Source organism: Mirounga leonina, unplaced genomic scaffold (assembly GCF_011800145.1).
Source record: "Mirounga leonina isolate KUSES-001 unplaced genomic scaffold, KU_Mleo_1.0 Mir_176, whole genome shotgun sequence".
Lineage (NCBI taxonomy): Eukaryota > Metazoa > Chordata > Mammalia > Carnivora > Phocidae > Mirounga > Mirounga leonina.
In genome coordinates this window covers 32,911,139-32,927,859 of record NW_023270454.1, presented here as the reverse complement: position 1 = coordinate 32,927,859, position 16,721 = coordinate 32,911,139, and the positions used below count along the sequence as shown (strand labels likewise).

Genomic DNA, 16,721 nt, shown 5'->3' with positions numbered 1-16,721 from the left:
AATTATCTGGATTTTACCACATTTGCTTTAGCTATTTCTTTATAATAGGTTTGAGAGTCATCTTCCCCCCCCCTTTTTTTTAAGATTTTATTTATTTATTTGAGAGAGAGAGCACAAGCAGGGGGAGCGGGAAAGGGAGAAACAGACTGCTGAGCAGGGAGCCCAACGAGGGGCTCGATCCCAGGACCCTGAGATCATGACCTGATCCGAAGGCAGATGCTTAACTGACTGAGCCACCCAGGCGCCCAGTCATCTTCCTTTTAAAATCATGAAATTGCCAAGAAAGATAGAATAAAATAAAAAACAAAGCTACAAACAATAACATTTGGATTCAGTTTCAACTCTGTCTTGATATTGGTCTGTTTTAGAAAAGTATAGTGAGGATACCCATGGTGAGAAAGTTAGCAAGGATAGGTGTGCTGGTAGGTATTAGTGTTGATGGACCTATTCCAATATTTGTCCTGTTGGAGCTGAGCTGAAACCAGTGTGCTATAGTTATGACATCTTTATGTAATATGGCGTTTTCAGTTTTCCCAGCAATTTCCTATTTGATTCTTATGATATATAGTGAGGTTAATAATCTCATTTTATAAGGAGGAAATTGAAACTTGGGAAAATAAAGTGACTTTTATAAACTTATAAAAAGAGGTGAGGCTGGTCCTTAAATCCATATTTTCTGATATGTTGCCTCGTTCTCCTGAAACTTCATGCAGGAGGTTTATTCACCTAATACTTTTGAACCATGCTGAGTTAACACTTTATAATAAATACATTAACTATTTTTTAAAGAAGGTCATATTTTTACTAATGTAGAAGGAAATTTCAAAGACTATTTGAATTATGAGTTTAATATAATTACTTTCTCTTTTGGTAGGCAAACAAAAATGTAAATAATTTCATCTGACACAGAAGGCATTTGTGCTTTTTGTATTGGAACAAAGTATGGTCTCTGTTGACATGCATATAATTAGTCCACTAAACACTGCAACCTTCATTGTTTGAAGCCATAACTAGAACAATTAGAGTTAAATATTTTGGCTACTTTCTCTTCTTTTTTCACACTGTTCACTTTCTTCGTTGCTCTTTTGTCTCAGATTGACTGGAATTAACAATTTAGTCCCTTAAATTAGCAGAAAATATAGCTAAGTGATAGAACAATATACCTATTGAATATATGTAGCCAGTGAACTGAGCACTGGAAATATTTCACAGTACTTTTTAATGAATTTTCAAATACCTTTTTTAAAATGGTAGATATAAGAAAGAATTGGAAAAACTTCAAGCTTATTATATCACTTTATTTTTTGCTTGCTCAGTGGTAAATTGGAGTAAAGAACAATGTTAAATGTGTGTGTTTTAGGAGATACAGTGCCTTGTGTAGTTGCAGAAGTCCAAGGCTATGACAAGTTCTTTTACATCTTTTCTAGAAAGTTTCTACCTTGTTGCTAAGCATTGTAGAAATTTTTACCGTTAATAATGTAATAAATTGATAACAGGAAGAAATATATTTCCAGTATGCCTTCTCTTTCATTATTAAGATAGATTTTTAGTCTGGGTGAACTTTTGTTAATGTTGTATCTTTTATTTTCCATGGGGTGTTCATCTATAAATGCTGTCATATGTAAAGCCTTTTTAAATGTTAATGTCAAGATATATTTTGAATTAGAATTTGAAAAATATCAGTTGTGCCAGAAAAAATTACAGGAGCTTTTTTTTCTTTTAGCCTAGGTCTTCAGGAACTACAGAAAAGGCTATAGACTAGGAACTGAATAGAGAGGGAGAAGAGTTACTGTGCATCCTGAGGGTGAAGATGAAGTTAATAGATATTTGGTTGCCCAGTTGGCCAAGTTGGAGAGAATTGGAGGAGAGAATGGTATGAGAAGCAGCTGGAGGAATAGGTAGGGGTCAGACTGTAAGCAGTTTTATGAGCCATGTTATAGTAATCTGGCTCCGGATGGTTGCTTGGTTATCTGGTATTTTGAGCTTTTATATAGTAAGACACAGGCTCTACCTTTCCCTGGCCTTAAAATGTGGAGGCTTTCCCCAACATTGGAAGGGGGCTGTGGCTAGGCAGCCAGGATTATATACACACACACACAATACTTGGGCTAAAATCTGATTTGGCAAACTAGTTACTGCCTCGATTGCTGATTTAAAAGATCTAGAAGGGTCACTGGTTCTGAGAAACTGGGATTTTTTTTTCAATGCCATTTTTTAGATACTCTCTTAGAATGCAAGTGCTTATGATTTTCAGACTGGCTTAAATAGGGAATATATATCTGTAAATAGCACTTAGGACTGTGTAGTGATTTTCATAGTGAGAGGGTATTGGTCTAATATATTTTTGTCATGGAGACATATTTTGGAAAACGACAAACTTCATTTGCTACTAGGTTGTAGAGCTGCAAGTCAGTCCTTCCTTAAAGGTGGGTACTATGATCAGGCCATAAACCTCCTCCCACCAGATTGAGCTCTCTGGGTGGATTTGGGGCTAACAGAAGAAATGGATCCTTTACCATTAGAGATGATAGAATGGAATTTTACCCTTTAAAAAAGAAAACAGTTTAAGATGAAATTTTCATATGATAAAATGCACCCATTTAAATATACAGTCCAGAGCTACCATATGATCCAGCAATTGCACTACTGGGTATTTACCCCAAAGATACAAAAGTAGGGATCCGAAGGGGTACGTGCACCCCGATGTTTATAGCAGCAATGTCCACAATAGCCAAACTGTGGAAAGAGCCAAGATGTCCATCGACAGATGAATGGATAAAGAAGATGTGGTATATATATATACAATGGAATATTATGCAGCCATCAAAAGGAATGAGATCTTGCCATTTGCAACGACGTGGATGGAACTGGAGGGTATTATGTTGAGTGAAATAAGTCAAAAAGAGAAAGACATGTATCATATGATCTCACTGATATGAGGAATTCTTAATCGCAGGAAACAAACTGAGTGTTGTTGGAGTGGGGGGGTGGGGTGGGAGGGATGGGGGGACTGGGTGATAGACACTGGGGAGGGTATGTGCTCTGGTAAGCGCTGTGAATTGTGCAAGACTGTTGAATCTCAGATCTGTACCTCTGAAACAAATAATGCAATATATGTTAAGAAAAAAAGAAGAAGAAGAAGAAGGTAGCGGGAGGGGAAGAATGAAGCAGGGGAAATCGGAGGGGTGGACGAACCATGAGAGACGATGGACTCTGAAAAACAAACAGGGTTTTAGAGGGGAGGGGGTTGGGAGGATGGGTTAGCCTGGTGGTGGGTATTGAGGAGGGCACATTCTGCATGGAGCACTGGGTGTTGTGCACAAACAATGAATCATGGAACACTTCATCTAAAACTAATGTTGTAATGTATGGGGATTAACATAAGAATAAAAAAATAATAATAATAAATAAATAAATAAATAAATAAATATACAGTCCAGTGAGTTTTGTTGACAGATGTATAAACTTGGGAAACCATAACCATAATCATAATCAAGATAGATAATGTTTCCATCATCCTAAAGTTTCTGTGTCCCTTTGTAGTCAGTCTTCCCCTCCCCCTCTCTCAAGGTAACAGCTGATCTGCCATAATAGATCTTGTATGTGCTAGAATTCTATATAAATGAAATCATTTAGTATGTCTTCTTTTGTGTCAGGCTTTTTTTGGCTCAGCATTTTTTGAGAGTAACAGTTACTGCATACATAAGAATTCATTCCTTTCTGTTGCTGAGGAATATTACATTATGTATACATGCCACAGTTTATTTATCCATTTACCTATTGATGGACATTTTTTTCTAGTTTGGGGCTCTTACGAATAAAGCCGCTGTGAATATGCTCATAAAAGTCTCTTCTGGACATTTTTTTAAATTTCTGTGGTGAATGATTAGGTGTAGAATGGCTGAGTCATATGGTTAAGTGTATATTTACTTTCATAAGAATTTGCCAAACATTTCTCCAAGTGAAGTACTTTTTTACATTCCCTCCAGCATGTAAATTATGCAGATTCCAGCTACACTTTACCAACACTTGTCAGTCTTTTTAAACTTCAGCCCATTATAGTGGGTATATAGTTGTATCTTAATTTATTTTATTTTATTTTATTTTTTTTAAAGATTTTATTTATATATTTGAGACAGAGAGAATGAGAGACAGAGAGCATGAGAGGGAAGAGGGTCAGAGGGAGAAGCAGACCCCCCCGCTGAGCAGGGAGCCCGATGCGGGACTCAATCCAGGGACTCCAGGATCAAGACCTGAGCCGAAGGCAGTCGCTTAACCAACTGAGCCACCCAGGCGCCCAGTTGTATCTTAATTTAGATTTAAATTTCATTTCCTTGATGATTAGTGATGTTGGTCATCTTTTCATGTACTTACTCGCCTATCATATATTTTCTATTGTAAAGTGCCTGTTAAAATTTTAGCCATATTTTGAGTTATTTGTCTTCTTATTACTAAATTGTAAGACTTGTATATTATTGTGAATTATATACATATTTATATATCTTGAATACCAGTCATTTGTCAGATACATATATTACATTTATTCTCTTCCAGTCTGTGGCTTGCCTTTTCATTTTTTTTAATGGTACCTTTTGAAGACAAGTTTTTAATTTTGATGAAGCCCAGGTTATCAGTGTTTCTCTTTTATTATTTTATGCTTTTTGTGTCCTAAGAAATATTTGCCTACTCCAAGATCATTATTTAATCTAATAAGCCCATTTCTGTTATAGTGATTTTGATCTCTAGCATTTCTTTTTGGTTCTTTGGTACGATTTCTGTATCTCTGTTTACATTGCCCATCTGTTCATGTATGCTGTCTACTTTGTCCATTGTAGCCCTTAGCATATTAATCATAGTTGTTTTAAATTCCTGTCTGATAATTCCAACATCCTTGCCATATCTGGTTGTGATGCTTGCTCTGTTTCTTCAAATTGTGTTTTTTGCCTTGGGTAGGCCTTATAATTTTTTTCCTGATAGATAGGATGTAAAAGGAATTGTTGTTTAAGATCTTTAGCAATACGGCTGTAGAGTATGGGAGAAGGGAAGCATTATATAGCCCTATGATTAGGTCTCAATCTTTTAGTGAGCCTGTGCCTCCGGACTGTGAACTTCACAGGTGTTTCTCAGTTTTTCTTTCCCTTGCTTAGGTGGGACAAGATAGCTAGAGTGTGTTGGATTTGGTTATTTCCCTTTCTGAGGTCAGTTAGGGGCTGATTATATCCAAGCAGGTTATGTTCTGGTTTCTCCTGAGGGTAGGCCTTGTTAAGAAGAACAGAGTGGTGGGGTGCCTGGGTGGCTCAGTTGGTTAAGTGTCTGCCTTTGGCTCAGGTCATGACCCCAGGGTCCTGGGATCGAGCCCTGCATTGGGCTCCCTGCTTCTCCCTCTCCCTCTGCCCCTCCCCCAACTCATGCGCACGCACGCGCGCTCTCTCTCTCTCTCTCTCTCCCTCTCCCTCCCTCCCTCCCCTCTCCCCCTCTCTCTCTCTCACTCTCTCTCTGTCTCAAATAAATAAATAAAATCTTTAAAAAAAAATGGCAAGTAGATTTAGTAGTAGAGGATCTTCAGAAGGTTAAAGTTAAGAGAAGTAAAGCCTGAAAAGTTCATTGGACCCTACTGTAAAGGACCTTATCTTAGTCCATTCTGGCTGCTATAGCAAAACACACACAGGGTGGCTTATAAACAACAGAAATTTAGTTCTCACAGTTCTGAAGGTTGGAAGTTTAAGATCAGGTGCCAGCAAAGTCAGATTCTGGTGAAGGCCCTCTTCTAGGGTCTTTAAGAACACTAATCCCATTCATGAGGGGCTCTACCCTCATGACCTAAGCACCTCCTAAAGGACCCACCTCCTAATACCTTCACATTGGGCGTTAGGATTTTAACATGTGAATTTGGGGAGTGGGGGATACAAACATTCAGACCATAGCAAACCTTAAATAACATGAATCTTAGAAGAGATTCTAATTTTATTTCTAAAGGACATAATTATTTCCCAAAGTCTTTTGTATAATTACTTTGAGTGTTTAATTTAAATTTAAACTCAAATTCAATTTCGGTTTAAAGCGTGAGTGAAGTACTGTGAATGGTTTTTATCCAGGAAGATGACATGGAGTTTTTGGTTTTGAGCCCTATTCTGCCAGTTTTTGTATTGGCTATTAATTTTTACTTCTATGATTAATGTTTAGTAAATGATGTTTCTAAAAGTAGGTCATTCTTTGTGGGTAAGAGAGTGAACAGATAATAGCTGGAATATTTGTATATCTTTTGGCAAATGAATATTCATATTACCTGCTTTATGGCATAAAGTTGTATTAGTTTATTGTACTTTTCACTTTCAGAACATTTGTTATAAACTAAAACAACACATGGTTTTACTCTTAAAATTTTCTCTGCTGTATCTGCATTGTGAACTATTTGTCCCTCCCCCTATCTCTTTTGCAGTGTTCTCTGCCCTTTAATGTTCCATTGAATGCTTCTCTTCAGTTTCTCTTGTCCCTCTTATCAGTTCTTGCCATCGACATCCCTATATTGGTAACTCCCAGATTTATGTGTTCAGTCTGGGGCTCTGGACCTGTATTTTGAAATTCCTGAGGTACTGGTGGACTTGGATACCCCACATTCTCAAATTCAGAATGTCTACCACACAACTCATTTTCTGACTTTCCCAAAGCCAGATAAACCTCCACTTTTCCCACTTTGGTGAGTGACATGTTTGTCTTTCTAATTGTCCAAACCACAGGAGGAGGCGTAGGTCATCCTAGATGTTTCTTCCTTTTTTATCTTTCACAATCCAATCACTCTGTAAGTCTTTACTGCCTTTTTTTTTTTTTAAGATTTATTTATTTATTTAAGAGAGAGCAAGCGTAAGCAGGAGGGGCAGATGGAGAGGGAGAGAGAATCTCAAGCAGACTCCATGCTGAGCATGGACCCCAACTTGGGGTTCGTGATCTCACGACCCTGAGATCATGACTTGAGCCAAAATCAAGAGTCAGACACTCAACTGACTGAGCCACCCAAGCACCCCTCTTCTGCCTTTTAAATAATTCTTGAATCCACCTTTTTCTATTCCCACAACCTTAATTTAGATCATTATTATTTCTTACTTGAACTGTAAAATAGTGTCTTAAATAGTTTTTCTACATGGAGTCTTTCCTTCTTTCCCTTCAATCTAACCTCCCATGAGACTGTTCTCTAAAATAAATTGATCAGGCTCTCCTGCTGCTTTCTCCCTTACCGTCTCAGGATGAAGTCCACGCTTTGTCTGGCATTATGAAGCCTATGATAGGCTGCTGCATACTTGTTATTTTTATTTTAAAAGACTTTTAATTTTGATGATAAGATTTCATACTGAAAACTTAAACTCTACCCAGATTTACCAGCTATTGTTTTGTTCCATTTACCTGAACATTTTCTCTCTATGTATATACAGCTTCCTTTTTGATCCATTTGAGGGTGATTCTCAAATATCATGTCCCTTTTTTTCTAAGAACAAGGACTTTCTCTTATATAACCTCAATATATTTATCAAAATTAGAAAATATAATTAGAAAATTGATACAGTGCTATTGTTTAACCCACAGTTGTTCTAATAATGTCCTCTGCAGCTGTCTTTCTCCTTGTTTGTGAACCAATCCATAGTGTACATTGTACTTAGCTGTCTTTGAAGTCTCTTCTTTCATGCAACGTTTCATCTCTTTGTTTCTTATGAGCTTAAGCTTATTGAAGTATGCAGGCCAGTTTTTGTAGTATTTCCTTAATTTTTGGTGTTTATTATTATTTCCTTCGTGCTGCTTACTTTGAGTTTCATTTACTCTTTGTTTTGTTTTCTTAAGGTTCATCCTTAGATCATTGGCTTAAGGTCTTCTATTCAAATGTAAGCATTTAAAGCTATAAATTGCTCTCTTAGGTGCATCCCACAAACATTATTGTTTTTGTTATCATTCAGTTCAACATATTTTCTTTCTCTCTTGATTTCTTCTTTGTCCCATTAATTATTTAGATGTGTTATTTAATTTCCAAATTTTGGTGATGAGGTCACTGATATCTTATTTCTTATTGCAATTGATTATAATTTAATTCTACTGTGGTCAGAGTACATATTTTGTATGGGTTTAGTATTTTAAAATATATTGAAGCTTATTTTATGCCCCCAAATTTGATCTGTTTTACTAAACATGTCATGTTCATGTGAAAGTGATGTGTATTCTGCCATTATTGAGTTTACTCTTCTATAAATATTAGTCAAGGTGGATGATAGTGTTCAGATCTTCTATGTCTATGCAGATTTTCTTTGTCTAGTTGTTCTTTCAATTGCTGTGAGATTGGTGGTAATACCTCTAACTATGATTATGGACTTGTGTGTTTCTCCCTTTAATTCTGTCAGTGTTTCATTTATTTTGAAACTCTATTATTGGGACCAATATACACAGTTATGATTGTTACATAATCCTGATGAATTGATCCTTTTGTCATTATGAAATGTCCCTCTTAGCTCTTATAATGAAGGTCTGAGACAGATATTAATAAAGCTGCATTGACTTTCTAGGTCACCATCATCTCTTGCTTAGATTATTCTGTTAGCCTCCTAATTGTTCTTCTTGCTGCTATCTTTGTTCACTTATAGTTTAATTCAACACAGCAGGAAAAGAGTGATCTTTTAAAAAAAAAAAAGATTTTATTTATTTATTTGACAGAGAGAGAGACAGCAAGAGAGGGAACACAAGCAGGGGTGCTGGGAGAGGGAGAAGCAGGCTTCCCGCGGAGCAGGGAGCCCGATGCGGGGCTCAATCCCAGGACTCTGGGATCATGACCTGAGCCAAAGGCAGATGCTTAATGACTGAGCCACCCAGGTGCCCCAAAAGAGTGATCTTTTTAAAACATAAGTCAGGTCATTTCATTTTTATGTTCAGAACCCTCACGTGGCTTCTTACTTCACTGAAAATAAAATCCAAAGTTCTTATGATGGTCTTTAAAGCCACACATGTTCTTGCCCCTGGCTGTTTCTTGACATTTCCTCTCTTCCCTTGCTCTCCCCTCAAGCCACATGGCCTTCTTGTGTTCGCTTAAAAAGCTGAGCTTCTTTCCACCTTTTCGTCTTTGTATTTACTCTTCCCTCTGCCTAGAAGGCTATACTCCCAAATATTTTTATGACTTACTCCCTCACTTTATTCAGATATTACAAAAATATTAAAACCTCTTCTGAGGTTTTCCCTGTCGCACTGTTTAAAACAGCACATGCATGAACACATGTGCACATATACATGCCCGGTAGCACTTATGATTATGACATGCATATTTATTTGCTTTTTTCCCCAACTAGAATGTAAGCTCTATGAGGATAGGGAGTCTTGTCTGTTTTGTTCACCACTGTCTTGTGTGTCTGAAATTGTGCCTGGCACATTTAAGCGCTCAATAAATCAGTTGAACCAGTGAATATATGAATGAGGAATCACCATTCTAGCCAAGGTGCTTTACTTGCAATTTCTAGAGTATACCAGACTCTTTTTCCACTATGCTCCAATTATTCCTTCTATTTAGAATCTTTTGTTTACTATATCCCAATCTGTTATCCTATAAGATTTAGCTTAAATACTATTGCTGATTAAGTTTTCCCTCTTCCTGCTCACCACATTAAGTGCTTCCCACCATATTAAGTGTTCACCCCACTGTATTATAATTATTATTTTTTGTCTGCAATACACTTTAGGTTTATATAAAGACCTTATTTCTGTTTTTGTTTTATCCCATGTACATTGGAAGATAGTTGAATCACCACCTGTTTTTAGGAGGAAGAAAGTAAGAACTTACCTTAAAATTTGAAAGAGTGATGATTATCTAGATAGCTAGATCTTAGTCTTCCAGGTTGAATTAGAGACCAGATAACTAGTGTCTCTTATTTGCAAGAGGCAGACATTTAACTCCAATAGTCACAAGTAATCTGGGTGTATTGTAAGGATGCAGTAGCAGTGAGGAAAATAGGAATCTCAAAAGAATCCAAGATGCCAAGAACATTCAACAGGAAAAGGAAAATCTCTTCAACAGATGGTGCTGGGAAAACTGGGTTATCCACATGCAAAAGAATGAAATTGGACCCTTATATACAAAGTCAGCTCAAAATGGATCAGAGATCTAAATATGAGACCTAAAACTATAAGACTCTTAGAAGAAAAAACAGGGGAAAACCGTCATGACATTGGATTTGGCAAAGAATTCCTGAATCTGATGCCAGAAGCACTGGAAACAAAAGTAAAAATAGACAAATTGAACTACATCAAAACTGAGAACTTCCATGTATCAAAGGACACAATCAACAGAGTAGAAAGGCAACCTATGGAATGGGAGAAAATATTGGCAAACTATATTTCTGACGTGGTTAATATCCAGAATATAGAAAGAACTCCTGTAATTCAGTAATAAAAACACAACCCAATTTAGAAAATGGGCAAAGGACTTCAATAGACATTTCTCCAAAGTTGATATACAAATGGCCAACAGGCATATAAAAAGGTGCTCAGTATCACTAATCATCAGAGAAATGTAAGTCAAAACCATAGTGAGGTATTACTTCTTACCTGTTAAAATAGTTATTACCAAAAAAACAGTAAATATTGTTGGTGAGTATATGAAGAAATTGGAACCTTTGTGCACAGTTGGTAGGAATATAAAATGGTGCAACCATTATGGAAAACAGCATGCTGTTTCTTCCAAAATTTAAAAATGGAGTTACCATATGATCTATCAGTCCCACTTCTGAGTATATTTCCAGAAGAAAACAGAATCTTTGAAGAGATATCTGCATACCTGTGTTTATAGAAGCATTATTCACATATAGGTAGCAGCAATCCAAATGTCCATTGTTGGATGAATGGATAAATAAAATGTGGTATATACATACAATGAAATGTTATTTAGCCTTAAAAAGGAAAATTCTGACACATGTTACAACATGGATGAATCTTGAGGACATTATGCTAAGTTAAATAAGCCAGTCACAAGGTCAGAAACTATACAATTCCATTGAAGAGGTATCCAGAATAATCACATTCATAGAAACAGAAAGTAGGATGATGCTTGCCAAGGGCATAGGGGTGGGGGAAAATGGAGAGTTGTTGTTTAATGTGTATGGAGTTTCAGTTTTGTAAGATGAGTAAGTTCTGGAGATTGATTATACAACAGTTTGAATATACTTAATACTATTGAACTTTACATTTAGAAATGGTTAGGATGGTAAATTTTATGTTAAGCGTTTTTTACCACAATTTTTAAAAAAGAATCTAAGAACAGAGGATTTTCATAAGGTCATAATTCAGAAAGGAAGAACCAGCCACAGATAACACTGTAAATAAACTTTGACAAGTTGGATTAACACTTGTCAACTAGAGTTTGTGAATTTTTAAGCTGTGACCTGTCATTGACCTAATTCTACTCTTTGCTCTTCTGCTCTCATTTGTCTTTCAGTATGCCAGTTGACTAATTCTCTCAGCATCCCTAATTTGCACTTCAAAATGACTCTGATTAGCTCGGAAAATTTCTCTTTCTTCTATTGGGCAATACTTTTCTTACCTGGTCTTCTCTTAGCTTGTGAACTGTGAATCAGCCAGTCCGGTGTCTTTGGTTCAGTTAGTGGGCACTCCTTAATTGGGGACTATGAAAGGGACAGTTTTTCTTAGTAGAGATCACCGAATTTCTGTAAATTTATGCATAAAGTAGTCAGATATCCTCTAAACAAGACATTTCAAGTTCTTTTAAAATAGATACTACTTTAGGGGGCCTGGGTGGCTCAGTCGGTTGAGCATCCAACTCTTTGTTTTGGCTCAGGTCATGATCTCAGGGTTGTGAGATCAAGCCCGATGTCAGGCTCAGGAGTCTGCTTGTCCCTCTCCCTCTGCTCCTCCCCCACTGCACATGCAGGCTCTCTTGAGAATGAATGAATGAATGAGTAAATAAATAAATACATACATACATAAATAAAAGATACTACATTAGTAATAAGGAGGATATAGTGGATGCTGTGGTGAGTGGCTCATTTACTTCCTCTGGGACCAAAGCCCTCATTCCAGGAGTATTGCCTCCTGAGGGCTCATAGCTGAGTCTTCCCAGGAATTGCCTCTGCCAAAGACAGTTGCCTTATCCATGGTTATAGCCCCATCCAGGGAATAGCCTGCATCTAATGATCAGGGGTACAGATGTCGGGGTACAAAGGCCTGGTCTCCTTGCCTTAATTTGGACAACTTTAAAGAGCCATCTCAGCTTTAGTGCTCGCTCTGGGATTGGCCAAGGTCTATAATGTAACAGTAGCATTGCTGCTCTGTCCAGTCTTACTGGCCTCTACTGAAGTACTTTACTGGAGGACTCTCCGGTAGGTTGTCTGCAGGCAAAATTCTAATTAATAAGAGTGCCTTGCACATAACAAGCTTTCACTAAATGTTGGTTAAAACCATTTGTTTATACCAGTGTTTTTCAAAGTGTGGCTTGGAGGTTTTGGAGGACCCCAGGAATATTTCAGGGACTCTACAAGGCAAAACTGTTTTCAGTAATACTGGTAAGACATTTGCATTGTTTGCATTTTTCATTGTTGTGTCATTTGCCCTGATGGTGCACAAAAATAGGTAAGTAAGAGCACCTGGGTGGCTCAGTCAGTTGAGTCTGCCCTCGACCCAGGTCATGATCTCAGCCCGCATCAGGTTCCTTGCTCGGCGGGGAGTCTGCTACATGACAGAGGTCAGTGGTTGTCTTGAGGAAAAGCACACGTGTGATTCAGTTTAGATGAACTGTTTTTTTGTTTGTTTTTTTAATATAACACTTTTTTTTTTATATAACACTTTTTTTATTAGGAAAAATGGCAGGCAAACTGTGGCTATATTTAGACTTGGGTATTTGAGAGACATACTTTTGAAAAACCTGTTACTTGAAGTAAAATGACTGACATCATTTCTTGCCAGTGGCCAAATTCAAGTTTTCAAGCAAAAATTAGAATTTTGGAAAATTTATACCCACCAAGCTGAGCTTGACGGCTTCCTAGTACTTAAAGACTGTTTTGATAAGATCAGTTATATATAAAAGTAAGAATTTTTATTATTTAAGGAACTGCATCAATATTTGGATGATATGTATAAGTCACCGAATCAGTGTTTTCTAAATGACCAATGCATGATGTTACCAAATCATGCATATGTAAAAGATGCATTCAAAGTACAGGGTAGACTGGTGGATTTTAATGCGATAGATCATGAAAGAAATTTATCATTATGGTTTATATTCCACATTTTAGTTACCTTTTAAGAAACGACCACTTGTCAAGTTTTGATATAGTATCAAAAACGTATGTCCACAATTACTTGAAGAGACAGTAGCCACATAAGCCAGGTTTTCTTCATAGACTTGTACCAAAGCAACATATTGCAACAGATTGAGTGTGGGACTAGATAAGAGAGTCCAGCTGTCTTCTCATAAAGGCAGACATTGCAGAAATGTGCAAAAATGTGAAACAGTGCTGCTGCTGTCACCAACAAGTTTTTGTTGTTTTAAAATACAACTATTTTCATAAAAAGATTTTACCTTAACATATGGTGGCTGTACATCTATTACTTTAAAATGGATTAATAAATACTTTTAAAATTTACACACTTACTTTATAATATAGTAAACACTGATAGATATAACCCACATAAATAAAGGCTTTTTGGGGTACTTGATGATTTTTAAGAATGTAAAGAGGTCGTGAGGCCAAAAAGTTTGAGAATTGCTGGTCTGTAGTGTTAGGAATAAATTAAGTCCTACCTCCATGTACTTGACAGTATCTTCTGTCTCACATACTTAATGATATACACAGTGTATGAAAAATATTATTAGGTATCATTCAATATATTAATAAGACCTTTTTATGTTTCACCGAAGTAGAGACTAGGCCCACAAACCTATTTGCATTAATACTTGCTTTTGGTAGTATGACTTACCCTATTAAAATTCCCTAAATTATAAAAATATAGTGTGATTTTTTTTAAAGGTTCCTGGCCTTGAACCCATCCTTAACCCCTCAAAAACAAAATGAGTAATGCATGAGCTTGGTATGACAACACTATCTTAGTTATTTTAATCTTTTTTTTTTTTTAAGATTTTATTTATTTATTTGAGAGAGAAAGAATGAGGCACAGAGAGAGCGTGAGAGGGGGAGGGTCAGAGGGAGAAGCAGACTCCCCGCTGAGCAGGGAGCCCGATGTGGGACTCGACCCCGGGACTCCAGGATCATGACCTGAGCTGAAGGCAGTCGCTTAACCAACTCAGCCACCCAGGCACCCGTTATTTTAATCTTTAAAAAAAAAATTCTTCCGGAGAAAATCAAAGAACCTCTTAATGCTCTCGGTAGTAGATTCAGGTCTGTAGATTAAACATAGACACACACACACACACACACACACACATTTTAGTTGTTTGGTTTGGTTTTGGTAATTCTGTGTAATGCAGAATCAGGAGTAGCAGCTGGATTCAGGATTGAACATTATTAGAACACATATTGTTAGATATCGATTGTGTTCCTAACGAGTCTTTTAGTGTGCACTATTTTTAAAGTGTGTGCGTGTGTGTGTGTGTGTATAACACTTTTAAAGCCATTACTGGTGTAAAAGGGAGGGGAGTTGGATGGAGATGGGGTACTTGCTCTCTGTGAAAAGTGGAATAGGGGTGCCTGGGTGGCTCAGTCTTTGGGCGTCTGCCTTTGGCTCGGGTCGTGGTCCCAGGGTCCTGGGATTGAGCCCCACGTCGGCTCTCTGTTCAGCGGGAAGCCTGCTTCTCCCTCTCCCACTCCCCCTGCTTGTGTTTCCTCTCTCGCTGTCTCTCTCTCTCTGTCAAAATAAATAAATAAAATCTTTTTTTTTAAAGTGGAATAGTTGCTATTTACTCTGAAGTTTTTTAATTTTTAAAATTAGGAAAAATAGATAATTTTTAAGATCCTTTACAGGTATAAAATCTTGTTTTAACCCGTAGCCACACATGCTTTTTACAATCACGTACGATTGGAGGAAGGAAAGTTTTTACCAACCAAAATTGACTTTCTATTACTGATTAACTATATTAAGTTTCTGAAAGAAATTTATAGAGAAAATATGGTTATAAAATTAAGGAATGTATTTTTTAAACATTATTGACTTCTTTTTTTAAGATTTTATTTATTTGAGAGAGAGCATGAGCAGAGGGAGAGGGAGAAGCAGACTCCCCGCTAAGCAGGGAGCCCAATGTGGGGCTCAATCCCAGAACCCTGAGATCATTACCTGAGTCCGAAGGCAGACACTTAGCCAACTGAGCCACCCAGGTGCCCCAAACATTATTTGATTTTTAGAACGGTAAAGCCAGAGTGTAAAACTAGTATAGAGATTTAAAGATTTTTGTTAGGGGGTGCCTGGATGGCTCAGTCAGTTAAGCATCTGCCTTCGGCTCAGGTCCTGGGATCGAGCCCCATGTCAGGCTCTTTGCTCAGTGGGGAGTCTGCTTCTCCCCCTCACTCTCCCTCTGTTCTCTCTCTCTCAAATAAATAAATCTTAAAAAAATAAAAATAAAAATTCTTGTTATATCAGGGAAACTCTTTAGACAAAAGCTGACCTAGAAGCCCATTATGTACAACAGGAAAAGTAGAGCTGCGTAGTGGAATTAATAATCAAGCTTGGCTTTCTGTGATATTTTTTTCAGTTGTAACTGGTAGTCTATCATTACACTATTTGTGAGGCAAGGATATTGCCCGCTGGGATCTACAAGTAACATTTTTTTTAAACAAGAAATTTAAGTTGACTGCAGTTTTAAATGCCACATGCATTTTTTATTAGATTAGTATCATGTTTATTGTCTGTTAGGTAGGTTGTAATTATTTTTTAAAATGCTGTAATAGTGGCTTTTAAGTGCTATAAACATGAATAGTCTTTTGAGTGTTTGCCTTTTATGATTTGGTGTTATTTACAACTGTTTCTTTTCTTCTATTTTTAGGAGTATAGCATGGCTCAAGAATCTCCCAAAAATTCAGCAGCAGAAATTCCAGTGACTAGTAATGGAGAAGTTGATGACTCTCGTGAACATGGCTTTAATAGGGTAAGAATACTTTTCTTTCTCTTAATACAAAGAATCATGATAAGCCCTTAAATGTTGAGATGAAAGTAATAGAGTTTAATATAGGAATATTTTTCTTAGATTGGCTGAAGTGTTAGGAATCTAATGTTACCATGTAGGGATGACTAGGTGGGTCATGTTCGTGAATTGTCAAGATTAAGCTCCCAGCCAATAAGCATTTAAGCTTTGATGTTATCATCAGTAATTCTGTTGTATGACCAGGAAAAGAGTATAGCTGATGACTTTGGCATATAACTTTATAAAACTATTTAATTTTATTTGTGATAAGAAAAAATATTAACTATAGATTACCCTTTCAAAAATCGGCACTGATTTCTTTTTTATGTGTCCTTAGTACATAATTCCTAAGTAGGCTTCTCCTGACTTTGCTCTTCACTTTCCAAAGTGGCATATTGACTCTGGAAAATGAAACTTGCTGTGCTTTTAATTTTGATTTAACTCTCATTTGAAATTGAAATTTAATGCATTTTAATGGAAACACTATGGGTTTGGAGATAATCTGGGTGCAAATTTCCACTATGCCATTTCTAGCTGTGTAATCTTAGGCAAGTATTTAATCTCTTCTAAATTTTGTTTCTAATCACTATAAATGAGAATCTTACTTTCATGG

At 36.8% G+C, this 16,721-nt stretch overlaps 1 protein-coding gene across 9 annotated transcripts in view; it reads left to right on the top strand.

The window, feature by feature from the left end:
* ARFIP1 (ADP ribosylation factor interacting protein 1) overlaps nt 1-16,721 on the top strand; it is a 125,398-nt gene that overhangs the window by 24,424 nt on the left and 84,253 nt on the right. For all 9 annotated transcript variants that reach the window (XM_035022886.1, XM_035022883.1, XM_035022881.1 and 6 more), the window contains one exon: nt 15,971-16,072. In XM_035022886.1, the coding sequence (XP_034878777.1) occupies nt 15,971-16,072 (102 nt within the window). The remainder of the gene's footprint in view (nt 1-15,970; nt 16,073-16,721) is intronic.